Here is a 27492-nt window from a genome sequence, read left to right as displayed (position 1 = left end):
CACCATGCTGCCCGCAGTGCCTTTCCCCTACCAAAGCTGACCTGCACCAACCCATTTGGCTCTGCCCCGAATAAACTTACAAATTCCTCACCCCCCCCCCCCCCCAACAACCCCACAATACCCATAAACCTTCATTCCGTGGACACTCCCACTCCTCCCCTAATCACACCGTTTGGACTATCAAGCGGTCGTGGTCGAGCGGCATAGAACGATGGATCTGCTCCCCTCTTCTTATAATGATGTCCAAAAACTCCTCCCAGAAAACCCGCGACAAGACCAAGATCCTCTCAATTCTAGAGCCCAATCCATCTTACCCCATCCGTTAACCACCTTGCCATCAATGCAAACTGCTCTCTTTCTTTCTCTTCACATCTAGCTTCTATTTTTGCTGTTGCTGGTTTATAGTTCATGTAAGTGATGTGAACCATAATGCAATATTCTTCCACCCACTGGACAACCCAGAAATCTTGTGCATAAAACCTTGCTGTTAGGCTTAATACAAAGTAAAAAAAAAAGGTATGACTTCTTGGGTTGCGACTCCCATTCCAAAACCACTGGGGTCCAGTACTGACAAGTGCGTTTCATTCTTCAGATCCTGCTAGAAGAACTCCTGCACAGACGCACTATTTGACCGTCGCTTGCCTACTGAAGAAGGCATTTTGTGCTGCTTGAAATGTCTTCTTGGTTTACCCAGTGACTACGAATCACAGAAATTGAGCCAACAGTCGCAGAGATTCAATACCCTGTCGATTGCCCCAAAAGTAAAGAAAAGGAAAAGGAATAATGTTGAATGTACGAGTAGAATTGACAAGACCACCCGCTGTGTCTTAACGGGGGTGATTGGTCCTAAAACAACTTCTTTTAATATTCAAGTAAACTCAGCGAAACTTGTCAGCCTTGCTGTTTTTTTCCCACTGATTTCAGATATGCCATTACTTTTTCAGTCAGTCGATTAGTTCCCAAAATAATTAGAGATAATTAGCCACTTTTGGAGGAACAATAGACAAAACAGTGTTAGTCACAAAACTGTATTCTTTATATTTTCCAATACTATGAGGCCTGGCAAACGTAATATGAGAAGCAGTTCTTTTGGTGGACCGCTTGGAACTAATTTTACAGCTCATTACACTTTGGCAGCACCAGTGGCAGGGAACCATTTTGAATGCCCATATCAAACACCAAAGTTTAATGAGCTGTAAAATTAGTTCCAAGCGGTGCATCACAAGAACCACTTCTCTTATTGCATTTACCAGGGTTCATACATAGTATTGGAAAATATAAAGATTCCAGTTTTATGGCTAACATTGTTTAGTCTATTGTTCCTCCAAAAATAACTAATTATTTATTATCTTGGGAACTAATTGGCTCACTCAAAAAATAATGCCATATTTGAAATCAGTGGGGAAAAGGCAGCAAGACTGATAAGTTTCACGAGAGTTTGCTTGAAAATTACAAGTAGTAGTTTTAGGAGCCATGTCCCCCCTTAATCGAGTTTCAAAACACCCTAATCTCTCCCCACAGTCCTCCTTAGCAATAGTCCATAAACTCGACCCACGCTGCGTAGGGTGGGATGAGGGAGTGACGGCACTGCACTGCTGTCCTTTTAGTTCGCCACAAAATGGCGGGGGCCAGCCCCCCTCTACAACGATAAAATCTCGCTGACTGACGGGATTAGGACAACATCCTGTCAAGATCCGGGCATGCAGTGGCGTTCAAAAAGCCTGAGAAAAAAAGCAGCGTATCTGGTGGATGCGAGGCGAGTCTGCAGATCTAAGTGCGGAGCAGAGAAGCAGATGCAAGCATTTGATAGTGTGGAACTCGAGAGGCAAGTTGACAAGTTAAGTCTATGAGGTGTGGCATGTTTCGTCCCCATCTTGCACATGCTGTCATGCTTGTTAACGCTCGTACTTACCCCACCCCGTTAAAACAACTGCCAGCTTACTCTACAAGCCTAATTCCTATCTCGTAGCCAAGTTCGACTTACCAGAAAACTTATTTTTGAAGCCAAATAAAGAGTCAAAATGGCAGGTGTTGGTGACTGTCCAAGTGTACTGTGTGGCCATAATGTGCAAGGTGAAATAATACTCTCTAGGTGCTACCCAATATAACCTGGCCATTTTAATTCAAACATGGCTCCTTTATGTATGACATTTATATTGGTGCCCCAAACGTTACAATCAACTTGCATGAGGCAAAACCCTAGCAGTACTACGTCCCTTGAGACCAATGATATTCCAGGTGCATAAAATGCTCCTGCCCCGTAGTATAGCTTAAATGACAATCACGTGGAAGAAGTTCTGAAAAAATTACACCATTTTCCCGTGGGAAACCTTGATGAGGATGCGAAGCATCGTGGTGGTTCCGTGTGGTTCCATTGTGTTGCCGTTTCATTATACATGTTAAAAAAAGAATTAGTAAGCACATAGGAAAATACAAATTTGAGTGGATCTTCCTCTTATCAAGCCTGTCCCTGAAAATAGTTTGTATTTGTTGCAAGTCTTCAAGATTGCACTGCTTTCAAGTGAAGAATTCTTATGAAACAATGGAGTTTCTTCAAGTTTTCAAATTGTGAAAAACAAAACAAAATTATTTGCACCTTTTCGAGAGTTTGCACTACAAATAATTTCACAGCACAGGAAACACAATTAACAGCAGTCCCAATGCCAGACATATGTGAAGACACTGACAAGAGTACAGCTTCACTGCACAGACATGAACTGCTTTTGTTCTCCCATGACAAGTAGGAAGAGTGCATTAGCAACCATGGTAGCAATCATTCTGCAAAACAAACCAGTTTCCCATTCCATCTGAAAGCGTTGAGCACATAAAATGCATAATGGACTGTCTCAACGGGCAGGTCATGAAGAGCAAGTACGAAAGCAAACAAGCAATGAAGCCTGCATTCCTTGTTCATTGTCGGCCAATCCCCCACAGGCCAATTCCCCTCAGCACAATCCATGTGGCAGTGCAGAGTAGCTTACTTTTTCCAAACCAGATAGTCTGAAGCAGTTCCATCTTCTCAACACCAACTAAATCTTCAAATACCTTTGTCAACTGTTTGGCCTCGGCCAATTCCTTGGCCAATCCCTGGCATGGGCACGTTCCAAAGCTGGTGAGCCTAAGGAAGTTTTCTTTTTTTTAACACCTCGTGAACTGTCGAATTCATGCTACCACGTCCTGCATCTTCCCCTTTTTGGTTCCATTTGAGGCCCGTTGTACAAACTGCAACGGTATCCCTTTTTCACCTCCTAAGATTCCTTTTGGCATAAAACTTGCACAATAAACCCCGAAACATCAGCAAATGTGGTTGCAACGTAGTGCTTACGACTCGGGCCTCAAAACCTGCAGTGCCCTGGGTCCAAATCCCTAGTGCTGACAAGAGTGCTTCACATTTGAAATCTGTGCCAGATGTGCTCACACCTGCACTCACGCATCTATGCGCAAAAATTTCAACACAGATTTAGCGGTTCTAAAGGCATTTCATGCCTAAACAAAATTCTGGTGCATTATTAAAAAAGCTCAATCAAATCCAAGGTTTTAGCGTTATGGGACATACCATACATCTTGGAGATATCTGCAAATGTTTCTGGGAATATCCCTGCAAACATCTTGGGGAATACCCCAGGGGCCCCTAATATGTACCGTAAAAACAACAAGCTTTAACAACAATCTTTCCACCTTCCGGCTTTTTTCACTGCGCCGAAAATTTTATCACCTCCGCTTATTACCTAAAATCTGCTACCAGAACCCCATTTTGAAACAAACACTTCTCACTCATCTCTCCAACATATCTTCTCGATCTGACCACATGCATGAAGTATACGTACGGACAAGCCGTACTAACATGTATCATGATACCTTCATTCCTACAACCAGCAATGATTGGAACCACCTTCCTGCATCCATCGTTGATATGTCCAATCCTGCTAGATTCAAGATTACTGTACAAAATTGACAATTGACAATGTGCTCTTGTTTTTCTGTGCCTATCACTTCGTACCACTCCTTTCTGCACAGCCTGTGGGCCTTCAAAGTATTCTATATAACTAAAAGCGGGGGAGGAGCGAATGGGGAAAGTGTGAGGGGGAGGGCGGACCAATGCTGAGGGTGCCCTGCGAGACGTGCTCCGCGGCGCGTTTGCTGATGACTCCATCACTTCCCGAGACTAAGGGGGTTTATCCAGAATTTCAATTTTGGGGGGGGGGGGGATGTCAAAGGAGGTGCGCATTTGCGAAAGTGGATGTGTCGTGTGGTGAAAATGGGGTTCGGTCGGCACCAGAATCCCGGGACGCTCGCCGCCGAGTCTGTATACAAAGCAGCCGCGTCGGCGGATTGCCTCGAAAGCGCGTCATCCCTATTTCATATTTGCCGCGCTTTCGAGGCGCTTTTTCAAAGAAAGTGCTACGAGTTGTGCCGCGCCTCCGCCAGATGGCGCCACGGGTCCCGCGACCGAGAGAAGACGCAGTGAAACATCCCCCTCGCGAGGGGCACGATCAAATGCAGAGTATTTCCGGGGGCGCACGACGTTAAGTAGTTTGCGTTACGTTAATGTTGTTGCACTTGTGGCAACTGCTGACGACAGAGCGCTCGTCAGCAGTAATTTGAATGAGTCAACGATATAAGGCGCGTTCGTAGCGTCCCATTCTGTGCCGGCTTTGTGGCGCAGTGGGTAGAGCACCATGTACATTGCGTTCCGCCCGCAGGGTCGAGGGATCGAAACCGGGCGCCGGATAGTATTTTTTTTTTTATATAGTAGGGAGGGGTGCGGTGCGAACTACGGACGTCAACGCGGGTGACATCGTGAGTTACTGAAATGCTCTGCATTTAAAATACCGTATTACAGTAGAAATGGGCATTGCTCTATTTCGCCTACAGCTTGCAGGAATCAGGCTCATGACCACATACATAGAAACACACACCAGCCACATGTGGCAATTCTCTCATTTAGCAAAGAGCCTTAAAAAGGAAGGTGAAACAAAAACTTTTTCCTCTTTGCTCTTTTAAATCGCGTCGCCGTTGGTAAACACTGAGTGAAGGCCCAGTGCATTCCTTGCCACTTATAGCTGGTTGAGAGGAGCTGGCTTTTCAGAAACTAACCAAAAACAATGCCAAGGCAAGGAGAAGTCAGGACGACTGCCAACACGAGTGTCGCACTTGTCGGGGTATATTTAGCGCGACAGGGCTTCGATGCGGGCATTTGCGAGGCCAGCGAAAGCCTCCCGGTAAACAGAATAGCTAGGAAGTGACTCGGCAAAAGAATCAGTGCATCTAGTTATAATTTATTCAGGGCTTTTATTGATTGATTGTGGGGTTTAATGCGCTGACGCAACGCAGACGATGAGGCGCGCCGTAGTGGAGGGCTCCGGGTGAATTTTGACCACCTAGGGATCTTTAACGTGCGCCAAAATCTCGTACACACAGGCGTTTTTGCTTTTCGCCTCCATCAGAAAAGCGGTCGCCGCGGCCGGGAATCGAACCCGCGACCTCGTGCTCAGCAGTGCAAGACCTTAGCCACTGAGGGCTTTTATTGATACTACGAAAGGTTCTTATGTAGTTTTTCATTGATGCACCATATGAGATCTGACGCTCCGTAAGCAGAAATTGGGTATTTCTGTAAGTATTGTAAAAGTGTCAGGTAAGCCCAAACACTTCCGTGAAGGAAACCCTGAAATGAGTGGAGATGGAACAGGGGTTGTGTAATAAACTTGTAAATGAAAAAATAACGTTGTTTACAAGGCACATAAAAGCACTGACCCGTCAGGTTGCTCCTTTCAAAACATCTCGAACAGCACAGTTAAAGGAGTACTGACACGAAATTTTCATGTTACGTTTTTTTCGCTGCTATGCGTGCCTACCAGCCCACTAATCATAGAACGACAGATTAGACGGTCGAGCGCAGCGTAAACATTCATTTACGGCGTCGTTTATTCGTGCCAGTTTCGGTTTCGACTGAAAAACGCTGAGCGGCCGCCATAACAGGATGTATCACATGACGTCACCATTCTTGCCGCATCGCTGCCTCTCTGGAAGCGCGCGCGCGCGAGCGCACGCCCAGACCGGCCGAGGTCTTCGCCGTCCCCACAGGCCCGGGCAGCATGACGTCAGTCCCAAAACCATGACGTGCACACACGCCCAAGCAGCGCGCGCCAACCACAGCCAGCGCGTCGGCTTTGTCACGGGAGCCCCGACGTCGGCAGTTTGGGGCAAGTAGCACATGATGTCATGTCGGCCCACTCTGGGCTTTCTCGTGCGGGCAAAGATTAAAATGGATTTTAAATATGTTTCGCTGAACTGTTGCTGTTGAAACTTGCTGGGAGATATCTCCTGATAAAAAGGAAGCATTTTACATAGTTATCACAGCTTTGAAATTTCGTGTCAGTACTCCTTTAAGTCCAGTAGATTAATTGAAAATATAACACTTATTCCACTGACAGATTAGTATAGAGAGAAATCTTGAAAGAGAGTATTGTGTCCTGCATAAATTTTTGCAAATTTTCGTAGCAAATTTTTCTCACAGCAATTTGTGACATCCCAAATCATGAAATGCGATTGGTGGAATACATTTGAGCCTTTTCAGTAAGGATATGCAAACATACAATCAATGCATCTGATAAATGTACAAATATGTAATAGAAATCCACACACGCAGTACTATTACTGGCCGCGACTGGGCGACGAAACCACTCACTGGCTTTACTGTTTCTACACCACTCCTACGAAACAGCGCTTTAAGACATGCTCTTTTACATCACAAAAAAAAAGAGGAAAAAACTAAAAACATTTTCATCTTCCAAAATTTCATTTCTGAACAAACCAAGCATTGTTCATTGTTGAGCAAAGGATAAAAAAGGTACGAGAGGTGTGACCTTCGCAAATAAAAACTTTACTCAGCCTTAGTGGTGTCTCTTCAAAGGTCCTCCCCTAAACTTACTAGCTGCATGCAGACTTTGGACAAAAAATTGCATTTGTGGGCTGTTCTTGAGTGCACCTATCTGGAAGGCTTGCTTGGTTCATTCACAATAAAATATATTATTCAGTGGAGAATGCCCTACAATAATATAATAGGCACAGCTGTGATGTTTTTATTTCATTTTTATAATAGAATAAGCAGCACAACGGACTGTAACGTGCAAGTTCAATGTAAATTTTCAATAGGAAGGCACCAAAAAAAATGACCAAAAATTCTTTTAATGCCAACCCAAGCAGCATCAGTGCAGCACGTAGTATTATGGGGACTAATTGTCACATTTAGGCGAGTTGAATTATCAGGCACAACATTCCTTGCATCACATATTGTTACCATGTCATCTTCTCTGTAAGTGGCCTTCAGAAGATAGATTTTGTCTGCTATTTATCTCCACTTTTTATCAAACAATTATCCGACACATCAATCTTCTGATCACTAAATGCCCCTCGTGTGAGCAGGTTGCTAAAATTGAAAAAAAAAAAAAGAAAAACAAGGCTGTCAGGATAACCAACAAAAACATGTCAACTTCAGCTAAACGAAAGCTATTGCTATGAATGGCACATCCAGAGTCTATTCGCAAGAAATCACACGCAAAACTATTGAATAAGCGCCTCTTCAAATATTCATATGGATACCCGAGGACACAAAAACTGCAAATAATTCGACATCTAGGCGGATCTCTACAGAAATATTTGAATTTAGAGCAGCTTTTACAACGTCCTTTAGCATTTTGATGACTCATTCGCAACGTATAGGCACAAAAAAAAAAAAAAACATTTATCAACAGCTTGTTCACATAGTTCTTCTAGGCCCGGATATACCGTCGTCGCGTTCAATGTTCGGCCTCAAAGAAAGCAGGAATGACTCGACGAAGTGAAGCGGCTTCATGCGACTAACGGGGCCTTGAAGAAAGAAGCAGCGGGAATTCCGCGGGGGGCTCTTCGCAAGCCATCCCGTACGAATTCCGCAGGAGGCCGTTTGCGCTGTTATTTCAAAGGCTGTCCCAGTACTTTATTGCAAACTAGTCCCGAAATAACCGTTGTGATTCGCGAACGCAAGCCGAGCCGTTCGAATTCGAACGTTACTTTCCCATCTGTTAAAAGCGCTGCCCGCGATAGATCAGCCATGACCGGATTTACATAGCTCGATCAAGCACACAGTCACAACGCGTCCGCTGCTACAGAACTGACAATTAAAAAAAGTTCGGCCAGTATCACGCGGAACTCACGCTATAACAAAGTACACAAGGGCAGTGACCACTTGTTCGAACGCCGGGCGTCAGTTGTCACGTAGGATCGGACATGATGGTATGCACCGCCCATGTGCCAAAAGCAAAATGCGAGACACTGGTGCGAACCCAGTACGCAGCGCTTAGTTATCAAGACTCGAGCAGGCTCTGATCATACTTTCTAGCGACTGGAGAAAAGGTCGTTTTCACTCCTTGCAAAACGAAATGGGCGTGGGGCTTCGGCTAGCGTCGCGGCCAAAGCGCGCGCGAGCTCGCGGTTAAAGAGACAGAACGGCCAACGCTCCCACGCTCTTGCGCGCGCGTGATACATCCGTGCATGTCCGCACGCGGACAATGCGTCGCAAACAGAGCGCGACCGTGCAGTACTGCGTTCTCTTTCTTTTACGTGAGCGCGGTGTTGCTTCCAATGGCAGCCGCGGGGAGATTCTCAACGCAGTCTGTCAGAGAGCGCGGAGAAGAAATCGAAACCGTGCGAGCGGACGAAACAGTGCACACTTTTCGAGAGGTCGTTTCGGGGCTCGACTGACCTTCGGAAGGCAGAAGCGCGGACGCAACTTGCACGGAGACGAGCGCTTGGAGGAGATGCCAAAGCATAGCTGACTGCCCTCATCCGAGTTTCGCATCAAGAGTTTGAAACACACTCCACACCGACACACCACATTTCCAACGCTGTCCCTACGTGCACTTCGTAAGATTTCACATCGCTGACGCTAAGAGGCGCAAATGGAGAGGAAAAGATACATTTAAGTCGGCACTTTGATAAGGCATACGCCTAACGCCAGCCGGGCCAGTGCTAGGAGCAGTTTCAACTTTTCTTGTTGGGATATTTTCCCCGGCAGCCAGCGAACAGCCTCGCTGGAAACGCCGGAACCCGGAACCTCCAAAGCCAATCGGCGGAACGCTACGTACGACCGAGGGGCGAGTAGTACTTATTGACAAATATTTGAACTGTTTTTAATAACGAAAAACAATTTAAACATCAACTTAGTGTTATTAAAAGCCAGAAACATATTTTATGTTCAGCCAGTGGCATTCTACAAACGAAAACAACGCCGTACTCTTTCCTTACTCGCAGGAATCAATATCGGCCGGCGAACACTTTGACACAGGGTGGCCGTTCGCCAAAATCGCGCTTTTGTGCATAGTGGCCAGACCAAAAGAGCAAAAGACCTGACACTATCCAGAAACGCCTCTCGACGTGCGCTGAAAAGCAATCAATAACGGTGTCACGCCCGGGTTCAGGGCGGGTTTATACCCTTCGGGGCCGCGTGTAGCAGTGCATATTTGATGACAGCCGCTTCAGTGCGCCGTAATTGCGCTCCCCTCCGCTAGCAGCGGCCGTTGGCGGCTCTTAAACGACTGACAACGCTGCCGCTCGAGTGGTTCCGGATTTGCTCCGCTCGCTACGCTGAGCTCTTGTTGCGGCATTATTTCAGAAATCGTCGCTTCAAAAAGTACCCTACAAGAAAACGACACCAGATAAGCTTACTGCTTACGTTAAATTATATGCGAAGTTCAATTTACGTATTGTGAGAGCTGGTGAATTCGTACAGCCGTTATTTAGCATCATTAATATTTCCGTCATTATTTTGTTATGTTTCATTTTTTAGCGCGGAGGCTTAATGCGAGGTGTACTTATAACATTTACTTGGCATTAGTACAGCGGCTAGATTCTATTCTAGCCACTGTACATGAGGATTCCCGCAGGAAAGGGGACGGGGGGGGGGGGGGGGGGGCAATTCAGGAGGGAAAAAACATGTTGGTTCTGAAATGTTAAAATAGAGCAAAATATCCGAATATAACTCTAAGCAATTCCTTAGTAGTATTATGCTGACTCAGGTTCTCTAAAGCGTGTGGCCTCGCCATCACACTGAAGACGTCATATAAGCCTGTCTTTTCGAGAGGAGCAGGTACGGACTACGCGCTGGCCTCGAATATTCGACAAGTAGCCCACTAATAGTTCCAGCACAAAATAAAATATCTGCCGACCGGGCCTCATCTCGTCCAGCTTGATCGGAATTTTTAACCACTTAATTAAACGGTCACATTTAAGGGTGAGTAATTGGTCCAAGGAGCGCCGTCTGATGGCCCTTTTCCTACCTTAGAAAATTCCTGCGCACCCGCACACACGTAACAGCAGAGCCTATGTCAAAAAGAATGTGCGAGCAGTCAAACCTCTTGAGCTGCAAGACGCTCAACAAAAGATAGACTCTAAAAAGGTATGGTTGAATACTATGCCGCACTATTTTTCTTTCATAATTAGATGCCACATACTATGGCACCAGGCACCTCCTTGCATGAGAACACAGGCAACCTGGACTCGCGGCGGCCATTGTCTGAGGAGATTTTGTTCCATTGACATTCTCTGTCACCAGCCAACAAGGCGACTAAAGAGCTCTTTCTGCGTAGATTTGTGGATTGATTTGATTGATTGATTGTAAGTTTTAACGCGCCGACGCAACGCAGGCGATGAGATGCGCCGTGGTGGCGGGCTCCGGATTAGTTTTGACCGCCTGCAGGATATCTTTAACATGCGCCGAAATCTCGTACACACGGGCGTTTTTGCTTTTCGCCTCCATCAGAAAAGCGGCCGCCGCGGCCGGGAATCGAACCCGCTTCCTCGTGCTCAGCAGCGCAAAGATTTGTGGATTGTGCAACGGAGGTGGTCTACAGGATCACCCTGTCGTGCAAAAAGTGCTACGTTGGGCAAACAGGCAGGTGCCTCTATGTAGGGCTCAGAGAGCACCACGCAGCGGGAACGCGCAGATTGGGGCCGGCCACCCCGCTGATCATTGTGTGCACTGGGTGCATGCATTCCAAATTTCTCGCAGACACGCATCGTGTACAGCTAGCCTTTCTCAAAGACGAAGAAATTGTAGAGGTCTAAGGATAGAAGGAGAAAGGTGCGTTAGTTCACCGTCCTTGGCGTGGTGTCTGCAAAGGAAAAAAAATTTTAGGGGCTCGGGCTGTCGTCGTCCTCTCATGTCGTCACGGTAAATCAATTTGTCAAACGATGGTCAAGAAACGAGTGTATAATGGATAAAACCAAATCAAAATAAACTAGCATGACCTAAACTAATTAAAAAATACAGGAATAATCAGGATTTAATTGCATTAATAACTGAAATTCGTTTAATTCCGCCTCGAAATTGGTTTCAAACGCCAGGTTTTCTTTTCTAAAGCATACTTCTTAGCATGCTGCAGCCTGTGGCACGAAGACAACTTACGGCTAGTCTGTCTCTCATTTAATTGCTTAAATCCAGTCCAACACAAGAGAGGGCGCCACTGCCTCAGCAAGCGCGCGATTGCTCCTCCCACCGACGCTTCTCCGGCGCCAAATCAGCACGCGTCTTGTGGCAAGAGGGAGACTTACAATCTTTGAATACACTTATACACTGCATGTTTCGCCCCTCCCCAGATTTCACGTTAGTGAAGTGGCCCGGGATTTTTTTTTTTTTTTTTTTTTTTGAGATCGGGCATTGTTTGCGCACGGGCGACGGGTGATTGCCGTACACACGTGTCGGATTAATTTACGTCGTGTGATATGGGCCGCCGCTGTGCTGAGCCACGGTCGGACTCGACTCCCTTTCCGCACTGCCTAACTCGTTTGCGATTCTCTTCTGTTTGTTTGTCACTGTGTTCGCATTATTATATTTTCACGTATCATGTGCGTATAGGCATTTTCCGTGCTTCTGTGTCATAAACTGAGTTGAAGTACTAGCCTGTGTTTCGTCTCTGCTGTAGCTCTGTCCCTGTTCGATAGTACCATGAATTCCTTAGAATGCAACTCGCCCAACTTTCCGCGTTTGTTGTTCTTATCCATCACAAGTCTCGGTGCTTTAAAAGCTTCAGGCTAAGCGTGAACGCCGAGCTGTATTGAACACGCAACCAGAACTACAGTACCCATTGCTCCGTGCGAGTGTAATTAAGGCAGGCCCGCTATCCACATTTCCGCGCGAAAGGTCACTGTTTGTATGAAACGTACAGTTGAAAATTTGCAAAATCGAAATAAATGCAGGCAGAAACGACGGCAAAAGCGACAAAAGCGCAAAAAAAAGCTTTTGTTACTTAATGTTCTGGGGAGGTGCTGCCTTTGAGTTGCTTGAACTTTGAACCCTACCGTGGCTGCAGTAGGAGCAGGAAGCGATACCGCAGTGTCTTCCACACCATGGATGCATGCTGCCCAAGGCGAAAGAGGCACAGAATTACTTCTGGAACAACTTTTGGTTCTCCCGGCAGGCTTGCGCGCGTGCACTGAAAATTTTTCTGTAGCCTTTTTCAGCACAAAGACCGGTAGTGGTAATACGAACTCTGACTTTCTACGCAGTCCTCGATCGACCCAATCGTTACAGCAGTCTACGCTCAACTCGAATCTTTTTTTTCTTTCTCTTCTTTCTCTTTTTAACACGAAAATGTTTTATTCCCGGGTACGCCAAGATTTCGCTGACATTATATTCGTCACGGAAAACCTGCCTGGAGCGGGTGCAGCCCTGCACACAGGGTCTTCTTGCGGGGAAGAAACCTTTAGTACTAAAGAGTACGTTATACTTAGGGTTGTTCGTTTTCGGGTTTTATATTTTAACACGAAACTGCTTTATGCCGGAATACACCAAGGTTTTACTGACGTCATATCGGTCACGAAAACGACACCATTAAACCTTTGCCGAAGCGACCTGCCAGCAGGACGCGGCTTGCCAAACATACCACAAGACAGCCACCGACCCGCAAATTATGTTCAGCTGCAGATTTCGCTGCACATTTCACTTTCGTGTTTTACCGATTCCTATGACAGAAGAATCAACCACAGATTCGTTTGCCCATTTTCTCTTTCCCACGTGTAGGGTAGCCACGTTGACTTACCTGCCTTCTTTTGGTTGCCGTCTAGATGGTTGCGATACCTATGTAAGCAATTAACCTAAACGCTCTCACCCCCCTCTCCTTGTGCCTAAATTTTTTCCTGTGAAGCCAAATATGAAAAATCTTATGCCGCACACCGCCGTCGTAAAATATGGAATGGAAAATATTACTACACAAAAAATTATTTATTAACGCTGAAAAAATTTCGCGTTACTTATAAAATGTGCAGGTTATATTTAGCATGGTGCAAATTCTGATCTTCAGGTGATAAACAGACGAATCATTTAAACAGTGAACAGCCGTTAAGACGAATTAGAAGGGACCGTGAATGCGTGTTCGTATGTTCAGAAATTCGTCTTAAGTGGACTTTTTTTTTTTTTTTTTTTTGCACTGTATGTCACAGGACAGTAAAAGTGTTTTCCGTCCTCCTAATCGAATTCGCCTTTAAAAATCCACTGTATGCCTGTTCTCGCCGAGATAAGCTTCCTTTTCCAGAACAAAGCTTGATATCAAACCCCAAGAATTTGTGTTCCGGCATATCGTATTACTGGATATATCAAATTTTCGTTTTGTTTCCGTGTTTGCGCGGTCGCGCTCATAGCAGGCCGTCGCCAACAACTGGAAAGGCAGATTGTCAAGCTAAGCAGTCAATTCGTTCAGTGCGATGATGGTGATGATGATGATTAGAAGCCCTCCTCCCTTTGTATCGGGGCGTCGGTTGTCCACAACCGACTTGCCTGTTTTGTTACTAACAAACAGAACAGCGCCCTCTGGGTACACGACAAGGAAGGGGCGTATATTCATATGGAAACAGAGAAGACAATAAATACCTGGCAAGATATGACAACGAACATTGATTGATTGATTGATTGATTGATTGATTGATTGATTGATTGATTGATTGATTGTAGGGTTTAACGCGCCCACGCAACGCAGGGGATGAGGCGCGCCGTAGTGGAGGGCTCCGGATTAATTTTGACCACCTGGGGATCTTTAACGATGACAACGAACAGCTTGCCATATGTCTATTATATTAGTCGAACTACCCAGAATAGTCATGTTTTCGATTTATTTTTTTTTATTTACCTTAAAGGCGCAAATGGCATTACATAAGGGCGATGACATACAGTAACATGTACAAGACACTTATTAACAAAGCAAGCATGCAGGGGACAATGAGATAATCAGTCGGACGTCCAAAATATACAGCAGCGACCGCGACAAAAATGTACAGGACACCCGCCGCGGTGGCTCAGTGGCTAAGGCGTTGCGCTATTGAGCACGAGGTCGCGGGTTCGATTCCCGGCCGCGGCGCCGCCGCTTTCCTGATGGAGGCGAAAAGCAAAAACGCCCGTGAGTACGAGATTCCGGCCCACGTTAAAGATACCCAGGTGGTCAAGATTAGTCCAGAGCCCTCCACAACGGTGCGCCTCATCGCCTGCGTTGCGTTGGCGCGCTAAACCCTATACAATCAATCAAATCAAATATGTGCAGGGTAAGCACAGTGGGAAGGCAGTATTTATCGCTTATGCTCAAGCAAAAGATTACAATGGATATCGTTTATCGGTTTCAAGGAAAGCAATTAATGCAGTTTGGAAAGTTTATTGCTATTTGTGGGCGACAGTGCTAGCAGACAGAGAATTGCAATCGTTTATCGACAAAGCAGGGGGTAAATATTTGTTCTTCTTTGAGGTAGAAAATATAGGTTCTGTCTTCTGATAACGGTCGATACGTGTGAAAATGTACGAGGAAAGGGGGGTGAACGAGGGTTCTCTGGAATTGCGAATTACAAGGGTGTACGCGGAAAAATTGTCTGCGCGGGGCAGGCGGAGAGAGATTTAAACTTTGCCTATGCTGGGTTCTCCCGCATAACATTTCGAAATTACTGATAGGGCTTTAGCTTGCCGCCATCTAGCTTCTTCCCTCAGCTTTTCTTTCCCCGTGCTCTTTTCCGGGCTTCAGCGAATCACCGTTCTTACAGTCCGACTGAAATCGATATCTGCGCACCAAGCTACAGCGAAACGCCGAGAGATGGCGCAACGCTTCCAAAGAGATGGTGCCTTCCGGCTTCTCTTGGCAGTACGCAGGAGGTGCAAGAATCTCGCGAGCGACAGAGCCGTGCAAAAACCGCCTGCGATGGGCGGTAAAACTCAGTACGATGCTCGACGGATGCTTGAGATTTCTTTAGAAAACGCGTCGAAGGAACAGGTCATCACTATATACATAGTTTCGTTTTCATTCTTCACACTTCCATACGCAAGTCGAAACACTCCCCTTCCGCACTGAAGCGAAGAAGTGGTACCGTAGCGTACTCACGCGCACCCGTGTATTTTAAGTGTATGTAGTAAGCAGGTATATAGAGTGAGTGTATATGGAGTAGCAGCACTGGGTGAGGTGGTCGCCCTCCCCCTCACCGCACACACGTGTAGTGTCACTTTGGAGGAACACAAGCTGCTGCCTAGTGAGAAAGCTCCTTCCGGGTGATGTCGGCAATCGTAGCGTGATGAAATAGCTTCTCTTCTTCTTCTTTAGCGTTTTTTTTTTTGGCCATCTAAGGCCAGGAGCGCCATTGCTATAACGAGGTAAAAGTGTGTTGACAAAACGGGTGCAAACAGTGCATAAAATTACTCCGATGTAAAGGGCCGGTTTCAAAAGACGAGGGAGGAGCGTGATGAGGCATGCAATCAGCTAATGGCGTTTCGGACCATGGTAAATGGAACAAACTTTACGAATACGCAAAATAATGAGGTGGACAACAGAGGAAAACAATGACTCACAAAGATGGCCTGCAGCTACTTGCTGAAACAAACAAACAAACCTGCTTCGAAAAACCGATGTCACCGAGTTATTCAAAACACTATTGAAATTAAACACAGGGCAATCGGGTGAAAACATGGAAAAGTGCCGTGGGATATGCTTGCTAGACATTTCTGGGAAATGGCGTCTCCTTTTCGGTTCCACAGCGGAGCACTCAACCAAAACATGGAGGACTGAAAGATCGTCGCCACATCTGGCGCTGTTCGGCGGCTGATCGCCAGTGAGGAGGTAGGAGTGCGTGCAATGTGTATGACCTATTCGAGAAGTCTACACAGAAGGACCTCAAGGGCCTCGCTTTTCTCTGTTGTAGTTTGTCGGCCAATTCTGGGTTCTATAAGGTAATGTTTGTTATCCACTTCCCGTTCCCATTCTTTCTGCCAGAGCTCACGGAGAATGAGCTTTACTGTCGGTTTCATATCCCGGTAAGGTACTTGAGTGACATCGGTACTGCTTCTTTCAGCTTCTTTCTCTGGCGGCAGCCTGTTCGGCTTCTTCGTTGCCAGCTATGTCGCAATGGCCAGGAACCCAACACGCTATAATTTATAGTTTTGTAGCGTGAGCTACACTGGCCGAGGCTGAGCAGTTTCGCGTGGCTCCTGGAGAGCCGTGCTGCGCATGCGCGAGGAGCAGTGACGTCTCACGGCGCACAGATGGCGCGCCAGAGCCGCCGCCACCGCGACTGGATTTGATATGATTGGATTGGATTAACTTTCATTTTATTGTATTGTATTGTGCTGTATTGTATTAAATTGTATTGGATTAGAAATCGTTTTAGCAGCAGCAAGCATGGTAATCAGCTAATCCTAGACAGCCAGGAAACCTAATAATTACCAGCCGAACCTTAGGTCACGCTACGTATATCCTGGCATAGCTGAGCCAAGCCACTGCTAATTTTGACCGCATTTGCACATGGCTAGTTTTTTTGTTAGTGTGCTGTGTACAAAGTTTTAAGAAGGGCAGCAAATGTGGGGTTTCTCCTCTGCGGACAGGGCCGTGACAAGACTGGGTGAGTCTGTATATAAAATAATTTTGTGTTTGGCTCCCGATTACGGGGCCCACAGGCAGGTATAGTTTCACTGGCTTTTACTGGAAAAATCAGAGGGAGAAGAATCAATTCAAGGCCCCCGAAAATAGATCCCGTAGACGGTGGATAAGAGCCAAAGAAAGGGCCTTCGTCGGGCAGTTGACACCCGACGAATCCTAACACTTGAAGTAACTCACTGACCTGTGAACAGGACGGGGTGAACCCAGTGAAGGAGAACGTCCCCCGTTGGGTCGTTGCCAGGTCAGTTTTACAATCTATCTCTTATTTGCAGAAACGTGTATTCTCCACCTTCAGGGCAAATACAATCGGTATGTCGTCTCGGCTATTCCGACTGCCTATTCCGATGTTTCCCCCTGCAACTGCTGATTTTCTACTTTTCCATCAAAGTTTCCCATCCCCATCCCGTACTTTTACCTTATTCATTTGCAATTTAATCCTCTCGCGGATTAAGCGTCCTCTAGAGGTTTTCGCCACAGAATTAAAGGGACACTGAAGTGATATGTAAACATTGCGGGATTACTAGCGCAAATTGTAGTCCGGAGTTCCCAGGCCATGTTTCGACCACTCTAGGCGCGTTTACGCGATTTTATTTAGTAGAAAAACTAATTCGAAAATGCTGTCCTCGTCTCTTTACGCTCGCCCATTTTCTGTGGCGTTTTCGTGTGACGTCAGGAGGGGATGAGCTGGCAATTGGCTGCGCTACTGCACGGCTCCCCGGCCTTTAGACAGAGTCAGTTGGCCCAGCGTTTCGTCCGCCGGCCGCCGGCGGGTAATCGCAATCAAGGAGGTTAAAAATTGCTTGGTCGCAATTCGTTCGCTTAGTTGAAACGAAGCCAGGACACGTTTGTGAATGGAAGAATGTGCCTTTCTTTACTTGGTTTGTTTGTACACTGTATCTAGCTCCAAGTCAAGATCGCTTCACACAAGCGCTGCACAAGCCCACATGCGACGCTTCGCTGACTGGTACGCCAGTAGGAAAATATAAGGCCTCTTGAAGGCGGGAGAAGAGTCAGCGAAGTCAATATAGGTACTAAGGAAATAAAATCAACTGATATTTTTACCGTACAGCGTAAAACTAGGGTGCGGGAAGCACTTTTTTTTTTTTTGCGCTGGGCGAACAAGCACAGCGGCACGGAGCAAGAGTGCACAGCGGTCAGCAGCACGACTACGCATCTGCGAACGCTTTGACGTCTACGAAATGCAATTGCTAGACGTGAGCTACTGTGGAAACTCGGGCGACGCTTACTGCACGAGCGTAGTACAACAAATAGCCACCTACGCTGCTTGAAATGCCAAAACTAAATAAAAGTGTAAACCGGTTGTACAATATATACCCTATATTAGCAAGGCCTTCGCATCCCGCTCCATGGCTCAGAGTTTAGAAGTTTTGATATACTGTCGTCGGTGAAGAAGGGGTGCCCCTTGAGTCCCTTGTTGTTTGCGATTTATCTTGAACCCTTTTGTTTAAATATTCTTCAAAATGAAAATATACACGGATTCCGTATGCACTGCAGTGAAGTTAAAATTTTGTCATATGCCGATGACATCGCTGTTTTTTGTAGTGATAGGAAAAGTGTGAGGGCGGTGGTGAACGATTTAAAGCGATTTTGCGAGTTGTCTGCCAGTGCAGTTAACTGGAACAAGTGCATAGGATTTTGGCACGGTGACTGGCAAAGTAAGACAGTGTTTTTCGAGAAAATGCCTTGGACGACAACTCCGGCCAGGTATCTGGGCATCCCCCTTGAAAACTACCAGGATGCTAGAGAGTACTGGGACGGAGAAATTGATAGAGTTAGAGAGAAATTAACACAATGGGGGGGGGGGGGGGGGGAAGGGATCTGTCAATGTTTGCCCGTGCATCAGTATGTAATGTGTTTGCTGTTGCCAAGGTATGGTACGTCCTACAGGCGATTTGTATGTCAAGAAGGAACATACAAAAGCTGCACAGAGTGTTTGCGGTGTTTTTGTGGGGCTCAAGTTGGGAGCGCATGAGTCGAACTAATTTGTTTCGCTCGGTGAAAAGTGGTGGATTGGGACTGGCACATTTGTTTATCCGACAAATAGTTTCTAGGTTTATGTTTCTGAGAGATCCGAGAGATTGCTTTCTACGTACTGTGGTACAAGTACGACTACGTGATGTCATTCCAGACTATGTAGTTTCAACTTCTGAAATGCGATGTGTACGTGTGCGTGGGTTCTTGCGGGAAGTTGTGGATGCTTTTAGGATTTTAAGGGTTAGGTTTTCCTCGGAGTATTTGAGTAGTGTACCGCGAAAACGTTTGTACAAAGATATGATTGATGTGTGTCTGCCTGTTCCGGTTTATCGTCAGTTATATGCAGTGGGTTCAGGAAAAGATGTTCTAAAAAGAGTGAAACGAATACCAGTACGTTCATCTGTTAAATCTTTCTTCTTTAAACTTCATAGCGGCACGCTTCCGGTAAAACCCTGGCTGCAGGAAAAAGGACTATATGTACACCCATGGACACTTAACTGTAGACTATGCCAAAAGCTGGAAACAATTGAGCACATCTTTCTGGACTGTTGGGATGCGGTGTTTCACTGGGACATCCTTCAACGAACCCTGAAAAAAGACTTACCATTAACGCCTTATGGCACTCGCTTTTTGCCCGTAAACAATGATGGAGGCGTGCCCTATGATATGTTCATGGCACTTAGTCTGCATTCTATGTGGAAAACTCGCATGGCGGTTCAAAATGCCGAAGAGGATGCTCGCACAGTGCGAGAGTACTTCATTGAAAGCGTTGCTTATATAAGAGAAGTGTATCGAGTGATGCCAAAAGAGCCTGAGTGGTTACCCATTCTGGATGTTCTAGCGCAATTTAAGATGTTTTAAGCCACTCCCTTCAGCCCATTGGTGGCTGGAGCTAGTAATTTGTGTACTGAAAAGTGCGTGTTGTGTTGTCGCCAAGCAGGCAATAAAAAAAAAAAAAAAAAAAAAAAAGCTCCATGGCTCAGTGGTCTGGGGCGCTAGGTATGTCACCGCAAGTGTTTTGCAAGTCACGAGTTCAAATCCCCGCGGGTACGTGCTTTTTTTTTTTGCAAGTTAACTTTTTTGTTTTCCGCCGATGTTTTCTATATTGAGTTCACCTATTTTTGGGCCGCAACGTTCATGGCTACACGAACTAGTTCACAGAACGCGCGCAGGCTGGCACTGGCGCGTTAGCGAGTTCTCGTTGACGTGCTGTTGCCATAAGCACCGACTGCTTGCGGGCAGTGGGCACAGGCCAGAATTAGCAGACCCTTGGCCTGGTGCGAACACGCTTTTTACGATACAGGCATGAGGGAGGCAAGCTCCAAATATGGGGGAAAAGCGCACGACATTTGGGCGTCTGCGGGTACGCGGAGGGCGTTCATGCACTGCGTAGGTCTCGGCTAGTGAATGCTACGACTACAAGCCGTCCTGGGAGGCTTATCTTGTGCATTTTACAGCCGACAACATGGCAGAAGCGGGGTACGATGATTACTGAGATATTGAGAATGCCCATCCAGCAACGCCATTGGTTATGTTTTACAGAACCGAAACCGAAACCGAAACTTGTTTGATTGCTAACCTTGGGCATCGTCCAATCACGGCGCCCCTCCTCCCAACGTCACAGCCTTAGTTGGTGCGGCCGCCGCAAACCGCGCATGGTAGTTTTTCTTCTTTCGCGCTTTGTAAAATAATTGCGGATTTGTCAACCGGATAAACGATGAAAAGTGTGCTAATTTGAGCCAGTCTACGCAGTGCAAGCAAAAACGGGAGCTTGACAAATTCACTTCAGTGTCCCTTTAAAGGAGTACTGACACGAAATTTCAAAGCTGAGATAACTATGTAAAACGCTTCCTTTTTATCAGGAGATATCTCCCAGCAAGTTTCAACAGCAACCGTTCAGCGAAACATATTTAAAATCCATTTTAATCTTCGCCCGCACGAGAAAGCCCAGAGCGGGCCGACGTGACATCATCTGCTACGTGCCCCAAACTGCCGACGTCGGGGCTCCCGTGACGAAGCCGACGCGCTGGCTGTGGTTGGCGCGCGCTGCTCGGGCGTGTGTACACGTCATGGTTTTGGGACTGATGTCATGCTGCCCGGGCCTGTGGGGACGGCGAAGACCTCGGCCGGTCTGGGCGCACGCGTGCGCTCGCTCGCGCGCGCTTCCAGAGAGGCAGCGATACGGCAAGAATGGTGACGTCATGTTATACATGCTGTCATGGCGGCCGCTCGGCGTTTTTCAGTCGAAACCGAAACTGGCACGAATAAACGACGCCGTAAATGAATGTTTACGCTGCGCTCGACCGTCTAATCTGTCATTCTATGATTAGTGGGCTGGTAGGCACGCATAGCAGCGAAAAAAACGTAATATAAAAATTTCGTGTCAGTACTCCTTTAAGCGTTATCACAACGCTTGCGACCATATCGCTTAGGCTACAAAATTCTTCCACGCTCCCTGCTATCCTTTTCTGGATCAGGAGACCTACCGCGAAGCCCTTACTTCCATTATGCCTTCGGTAGCATAGCATCTTCTAATCTTGCCTATCCCAAAGCTCATCTATTATAGTACAGAGAAGCCGCCCTCTATCGATAACGTTTTAGCGTTAAACGTTGTTATAGTACCATTCCGGTTCCAGTGGTGGCTTTTCCGGGCCAAGAGTTTCTCAATCGCTGACATGACCACCCCCGTGGGCAGCTTCCCCCTACAACTGCATGCTGAGGACTGAGGGCCGTGCGTTCGGTTGTGTGTGCATCTTTGGGAGGTATCGGAAAGTACTGCTCCAAAACGACAAATGCTGTTCCAGTATAAGTTAATCGCAATAACTCATGTAATGTATGACTCCGCCGTAAGGGCCAAGCCCGTGACGTCAACGCGCGCGCGCGTTTTTAACGGGGATTTTGGCTGCTTTTTCCATTTAGTTTGTTGGTCGCTACTGCAGTAATTTTTAGGTAGATTAAATACGAAAAATCACGGGAACAACTCGTGTCACGTTCAAAATACTCGTAACAGACCATTTGCGCTGCGCAGGGGGACAGTTGGCTGCGGTGATGAGGCGCACTTGTACCCTAGTTGTGCCCGAGAATAGTGAGGGAGTGTTGTTTGTGTCCCAGATAGCTTCTTTAGTGCGGTTGTTCCTGTCTAGTGAAGCCTCTTTGGCATCTTGGATTCTTCTTGCCGGAGCAAGTACCACTAAAAATTGAGCAACGCACTGCAGCCACCATGCACCCTCGCATACTTTCGCGTAGTTCCTAGCAGAAGAAAAAAAAAAAACTTAACTGTAATCTAGGCACCCTTCGGAACGTGAAAACAAGGTATATCGCAACAAACGGCGATGCATTGTGCATAAAGTTTACTTGGAATGACTAGCCGCATGATGACCGCAGCCACGAGTACACTAAGTAAAACTCTTGTTTATGACAGCCATTTCAACTTCAACGTTACATGTGAAAACTGCTGAAACATATATCTTTACAAGCATGTTCGAGACAAAAGGGGTGGGCTTAGACTTCAGAATTCCGCAGTAGTTTTCTTCACGACCCGCTCGGGCGAGACAAGGAAAGGCTGAACGTACGACAAGTGTGTTATTGACAAGCGTTTCACCGACTGTACTTTTATCGTAGCAAACATCCTGCAGACGTGCGCCACTGAGATGCCGGTTCCATCTCGGTTGCTTAGCAACCAAGCACTGATATGTAACCCGATGTAGAAGTGCTCAACTTGGAGAACGACAGCAGCAGATAACGTGCAGCGTTACAATTGTTCTTAGCACTAGCCATGACGTAGTTTTTCGTCGTTATCAATTTAGGTTCAGGTATAAAATAAAGTATACATTTTTCCTTACAGCCTCTCTCTGTATCTTATCACAACATGCCTCAAGCAAATACGCAGATTAAACAGCGTGTAAAAATTGTAGTTTGCATGACAACTGTCCTTTGTAAATTTAGGTCATAACATAAGCAAACTGGGCAATGAATAAGTAAAGCAGTTCACCACAGGAATGAGCAGGGCAACACATATACAACTATACGTCATCTAACTTTTTTTTTGCGAGTTAAACAGAAGCGCGAAACCGCAATATCGTTTCGTTTGAACTGTCACGGACACGTTGATTAGCCATAACACTGCAAACCACGATTATAATTTTGCTCTGTTTTTACTGAGAGATACGTTCCGTGTGAGAAATGCGAGTAGCAGCACTTTTTTTTTTCGCAGCACAGACGATACGCCGCCGAACTATATGAAACTATTTTCAGACACAATATAAAGAATGAGGTACGTAGGCAACTTGTAGGCAAGGTTTGGCTGGATGAGTTCGTTTATAAAAACAAGGTGGACACCAACAGCGGATGTCATAATCACGGGGAAGGTGGTTTCTCTATATTTAACGCACTATTTTTAGTGGATGACGCATCTAAAAAGCAGAGTGCAGTGAATTTAGTGTACCGGAAAACTGTATTAAACATAAGAAAGAGGAGACATCTGCAGTCAAAGGAACAGGACGGAAGTAAGGAGTGTAGGCTGTCAAGATAAATCTTTCACTCCCATTGCACCAAGAAAATAAGAAGTTCCTTGCAAGTGGCAACTCTGGGACAGGTTTACTGGTAAGGTTAACTTGCGATGACCCAACTGTTCTAGATGACAAAGGTTCCACGAATACAAAATACTACCTTGTTCAGTTTGAAAGAACCGCCCTTTCGTAATTCACTCAGCTGCATTCCAGTCACAAAAGACGTTGTTTCGCGGGGAAAACGCGATAAATACTGAGAAGCTTTCAAATTGCGCGCTAAAGTGACGTAATTAATTCCCAATGTACCCGCGTACAACACTCTGCATACTGAACATTGGATAGTTCGCTTTTGCAGAACCAACTGTGGTAATCAAATGTTGTCACACACTGTCCCCAAACTTCTAAATCAATTTATTGAACGTGGCGTTGACTTTCATTCTTTAAGGATTCCTGAGCTTTTACGTATGTACCTATAATAATGATTGCTCTTTTATTTTCTATATTTCAGTAGTAAACGTTTATTGGAGCAAAAGGGAAAGGGAAAAGGGTGGTGGTGAAGCGTCCCTAGTCCAGGATGCCTCTCGACCGGGCCGACTCAATGGCCCGAGAAACCAAGGCCCTCTGGCGGGCCGGGTCCGGGCTGGTCAGCTCAGTCTCCCACTGCTCCGGGGTGGGGAAGGGGGGTGGGTTAGGGGAGTGGGGACAGGAGTATACGAGGTGGAATGTGGTGAGTGGGGTGTCGCAGTGTTGGCATTGACGGGGGTAGATAGTGGGTGCGATCTGGTGGAGGATGACGTGGTTGTAAAAGGTACCGGTCTGAAGGCGACGATATATTATGGCTTGCTGGTTGGTTAGGGAGTGGTGTGGAGGGGGGTAGACTCGGCGGGTAAGGGTGTAGTGGGACAGAAGGGCATTGTACGTGTTATCAAGAGGAATTTGGAGGAGGTCGTCGTTCGTGCGGGGTGATGGGATCACTTGACCATCGGTGGAGAATGCCCGGAAGAAGGCGTGGGCCGCTTCATTCCCCGGAAGGCCGGAGTGTCCGGGAGTCCAGACGATCGTAATGGTGGTCTCGTCAGGTAGACGCTGGAGGAGTGGAATGGCCTGGGGTGGGGCTAGACCTGCCTGGTAGAGGCGGCATGCCTGCTGTGGGTCAGAGACTACAGTGATGTGCGGGTGCTTGGCATGGGTGGTGGCTGCGAAGGCGATTGCCAGAGCTTCTGCCGTCTGTATTTTGTTGGTGTGCGTGGTGACAGCCGTGGAGATTAGGCCAGCGTGATTTAGGGTGACCAAAGTTGTGCGTCGAGCGCAGGAGTCATAGGCGACGTCAGTGTAACGGACATGGGGGTCATCTGCTAGCTTCTTCGTGAGATAGCGGACCCGCGCTTCCCGACGGCCTCTGTTGAAGGTGGGATGCATATGTCGTGGTATGGGGGAAACGTGGATACGGTGCTTGATGGTAGTTGGGAGGCGTTGTGGTCGGTCTTGATTTAGCGGTGCAGGGTAGCCGAGCGTGCGGAGAACGGAATGGCCAGTTGGCGTTAAGCTGAGGCGTTGAAGTTGGGAGTTTCGCTGAGCCTCCACAAGCTCGCCAAGGACGTTGTGTATGCCCAGCTTGAGCAGTTTGTCCGTAGAAGTGTAAATGGGGAGGCCAAGAGCCGTTTTGTATGCTTTACGAATGAGGGCTTCAATTTTAGCGGTTTCTTGTGGTCGAAGATTGAGGTACGGTGTGGCATAGGTGATTTTGCTGATCAGGAGAGCTTGGACCAGACGACAAATTTCCCATTCAGTGAGGCCGTGATGTCGGCTGCGGATTATGCGGATAAGATGGGTTAGGCGAGTAATGGATGTCTGGAGTTGCGGAATGAGCGCTGTACCCGTGCCGTCCCGATGGAAGGGGACGCCGAGGACGCGGAGGGTGGTCACGGAGGGGATAAGGTCGCCTTGAATCGACACTTCAGGATCAGGTGTGGGAGGAGGAGGGCGGCCACGTGATCGGGCCCGCAGGATGAGAAGGGCTGATTTGGCAGGTTCACGGGTCAGGCCCCTGGGACGTAGGTAGTTGATGGTGGTGTCTACAGCTTTTTGGAGGGCGTCTTGCTGTTCTCCACTGGAACCAGAGGTAGTCCAGAAAGTAATGTCGTCGGCGTATATGGCATGTTGAAGGTTGGGTATTTTGTTCAGAAGAGTAGGTAGTTCAAGTAAGGCGATATTGAAAAGTAGGGGGGATATTACAGATCCTAGCGGTGTCCCTTTAGGGGGTGTTCTGATGATGGCCGAGGTTAGACTTCCGAGCTTGATAGTAGCCGTACGCTCTCGGAGAAACGCTGAAACGTAGTTGAAGGTGCGAGACCCGCAGTGGGTGGCGTTGAGGTTGTCTAGAATCGCTTGGTGAGTAACGTTGTCAAATGCGCCTTTTGCGTCCAGCGCAAGGATGGTGCGAGGCGTGGTGCGGCTGAGATGGTCTAGCACCTGCTCCTTAAGTTGTAAAAGAATGTCCTGCGTTGACAGTTTGGTGCGAAAACCAAACATTGTCAGTGGGTATAAATGCTTTTCTTCGAGGTAGTCGGTGAGGCGGTGATGTACAAGTCGCTCGAACAGTTTGCCAATGCATGAGGTAAGGGCGATCGGACGTAGTGATGTTAGCGAAACAGGTTTGTGGGGTTTTGGGATTAAATTAATTTCCGAATGCCGCCACTGCTCTGGAAGAGTGCCCTTCGTCCAGTGAGTGTTGAACAGTTGCAAGAGGGAGTCGAGGTCAAGGATGTCGAGGTTACGAAGGAGGCGGTTTGTAATACGATCTTTGCCAGGTGTGGTGTTACGTTTCAGATTAGTTAATATGGCCTGTAATTCTTCCATGGTGAACGGGGCGTCGAGTGCAGGGTTGGGATTGCCGGTGTAAGTCTGGGTGGGGGGAGAGGGGTAGGTTGCGGGCGCGCCGAAGAGGTTCGTCTGAGCTGCATGGAGCAAATCTCTCGGGTGAAGAGAGCTGTTTCGAATAAGCCTCTGTATTTGGTGGTTACTGTGGGTACGGGAGGTGGCGCTGTCAAGTAAGTGGCGAAGTAGGTGCCAGGTACGTTTAGAGCTTAGCGTGCCTTTGAGTTGGTCGCATAGCGAGAACCAGTTCTGCCGATGAAGCGTGTAGGCATATTCCTTCGCTTGGATAAAGAGGAGGGCAATGCGTTTCTTGAGTGTTTTATTGTGGCGCTGATGTTTCCAGCGTTTAGTGAGGTTGCGGCGCGCCTCCCAGATATGTAGCAGGTGGCCGTCGACTGCTGGGTGATCGTCGGTAAGTGTAACTTCGTGAGTGTAGCGCTTGAATTTTCGTTCCAGTGCCTCCGTCCAGGCATTGAGATCATCCATAATGGGGGGAAGGGCCTTGGCGTCCTTTCTGAAGGAGGGCCAGTCTGTTAGTTTGGCAGTGCCTCTGCTGAGCGGTTTCTTGTGCACCGGTAGCTGTATGGTGATGATATAATGATCGCTGCCGAGGGTTTCCGAGTGACAGGTCCAGTTGGTATGAGGGCAATTCCGGGACCATGTGAGGTCCGGAATGGTGTCACGAGTGACACTGTTGCCAATTCTAGTGGACATAGAAAGGTCATTTTGTAACACAAGGTCGGGGTTGTGTGTGGCTCGGATTAAGGCTGCACCTTTTTTTGTGGCCCGTGGGTAACCCCAAGCAGGGTGAGGGGCGTTGAAGTCCCCTAGGACGAGGAGGGGATCACGTTGCGAGATTCGAGTGGCAGCGTGGAGAAGTTCCTCGATCGCGTGGAAGTTCTGTCTGGGAGGGCTATATATGTTTAGGACGTACGTGCTCGGGTGGAGTGGTTGACGGGGCAGCAGTTCGACAAACGTGTTGGGGATGTCCTGATCGAGCGAATGCGCCTGGGCAGGAAGGGAGCTGTGCACCAGTACTGCCGTCCGATGAAGGGTGTCTTGCGTGTAGGTTTGGTATCCAGGAAGAGTAGGGTGAGGAGTGTCTGTTTCTTGCAGCGCTAGGACATCGGAGTGAGACAAGGTGAGGTAAAGTGCTAGCTGAGATCTCTTGTTGTTGT

General features: G+C 47.2%; 1 protein-coding gene across 6 annotated transcripts in view; it reads right to left on the bottom strand.

Annotated features, from left to right (window-relative positions):
- The window catches only part of Lar (tyrosine-protein phosphatase Lar), a 511609-nt gene that overhangs the window by 87774 nt on the left and 396343 nt on the right, over nucleotides 1-27492 (bottom strand). Inside the window, exon 1 of one of the 6 annotated variants that reach the window (XM_077693000.1) lies at nucleotides 8744-9096. The exons of the other annotated variants lie outside the window; for them this stretch is intronic. Coding sequence (XP_077549126.1) covers nucleotides 8744-8810 — 67 coding nt within the window. The 5' untranslated portion in view covers nucleotides 8811-9096. Of the gene's footprint in view, nucleotides 1-8743; nucleotides 9097-27492 lie in introns of those variants that run through there. 6 annotated transcript variants of the gene reach the window in all.

This window comes from Haemaphysalis longicornis, unplaced genomic scaffold (genome assembly GCF_048455015.1).
Source record: "Haemaphysalis longicornis isolate Haplotype H1 unplaced genomic scaffold, Haemaphysalis longicornis Haplotype H1 scaffold_12, whole genome shotgun sequence".
Taxonomy (NCBI): Eukaryota; Metazoa; Arthropoda; class Arachnida; order Ixodida; family Ixodidae; genus Haemaphysalis; species Haemaphysalis longicornis.
This window is presented reverse-complemented; position numbering and strand designations above follow the sequence as displayed.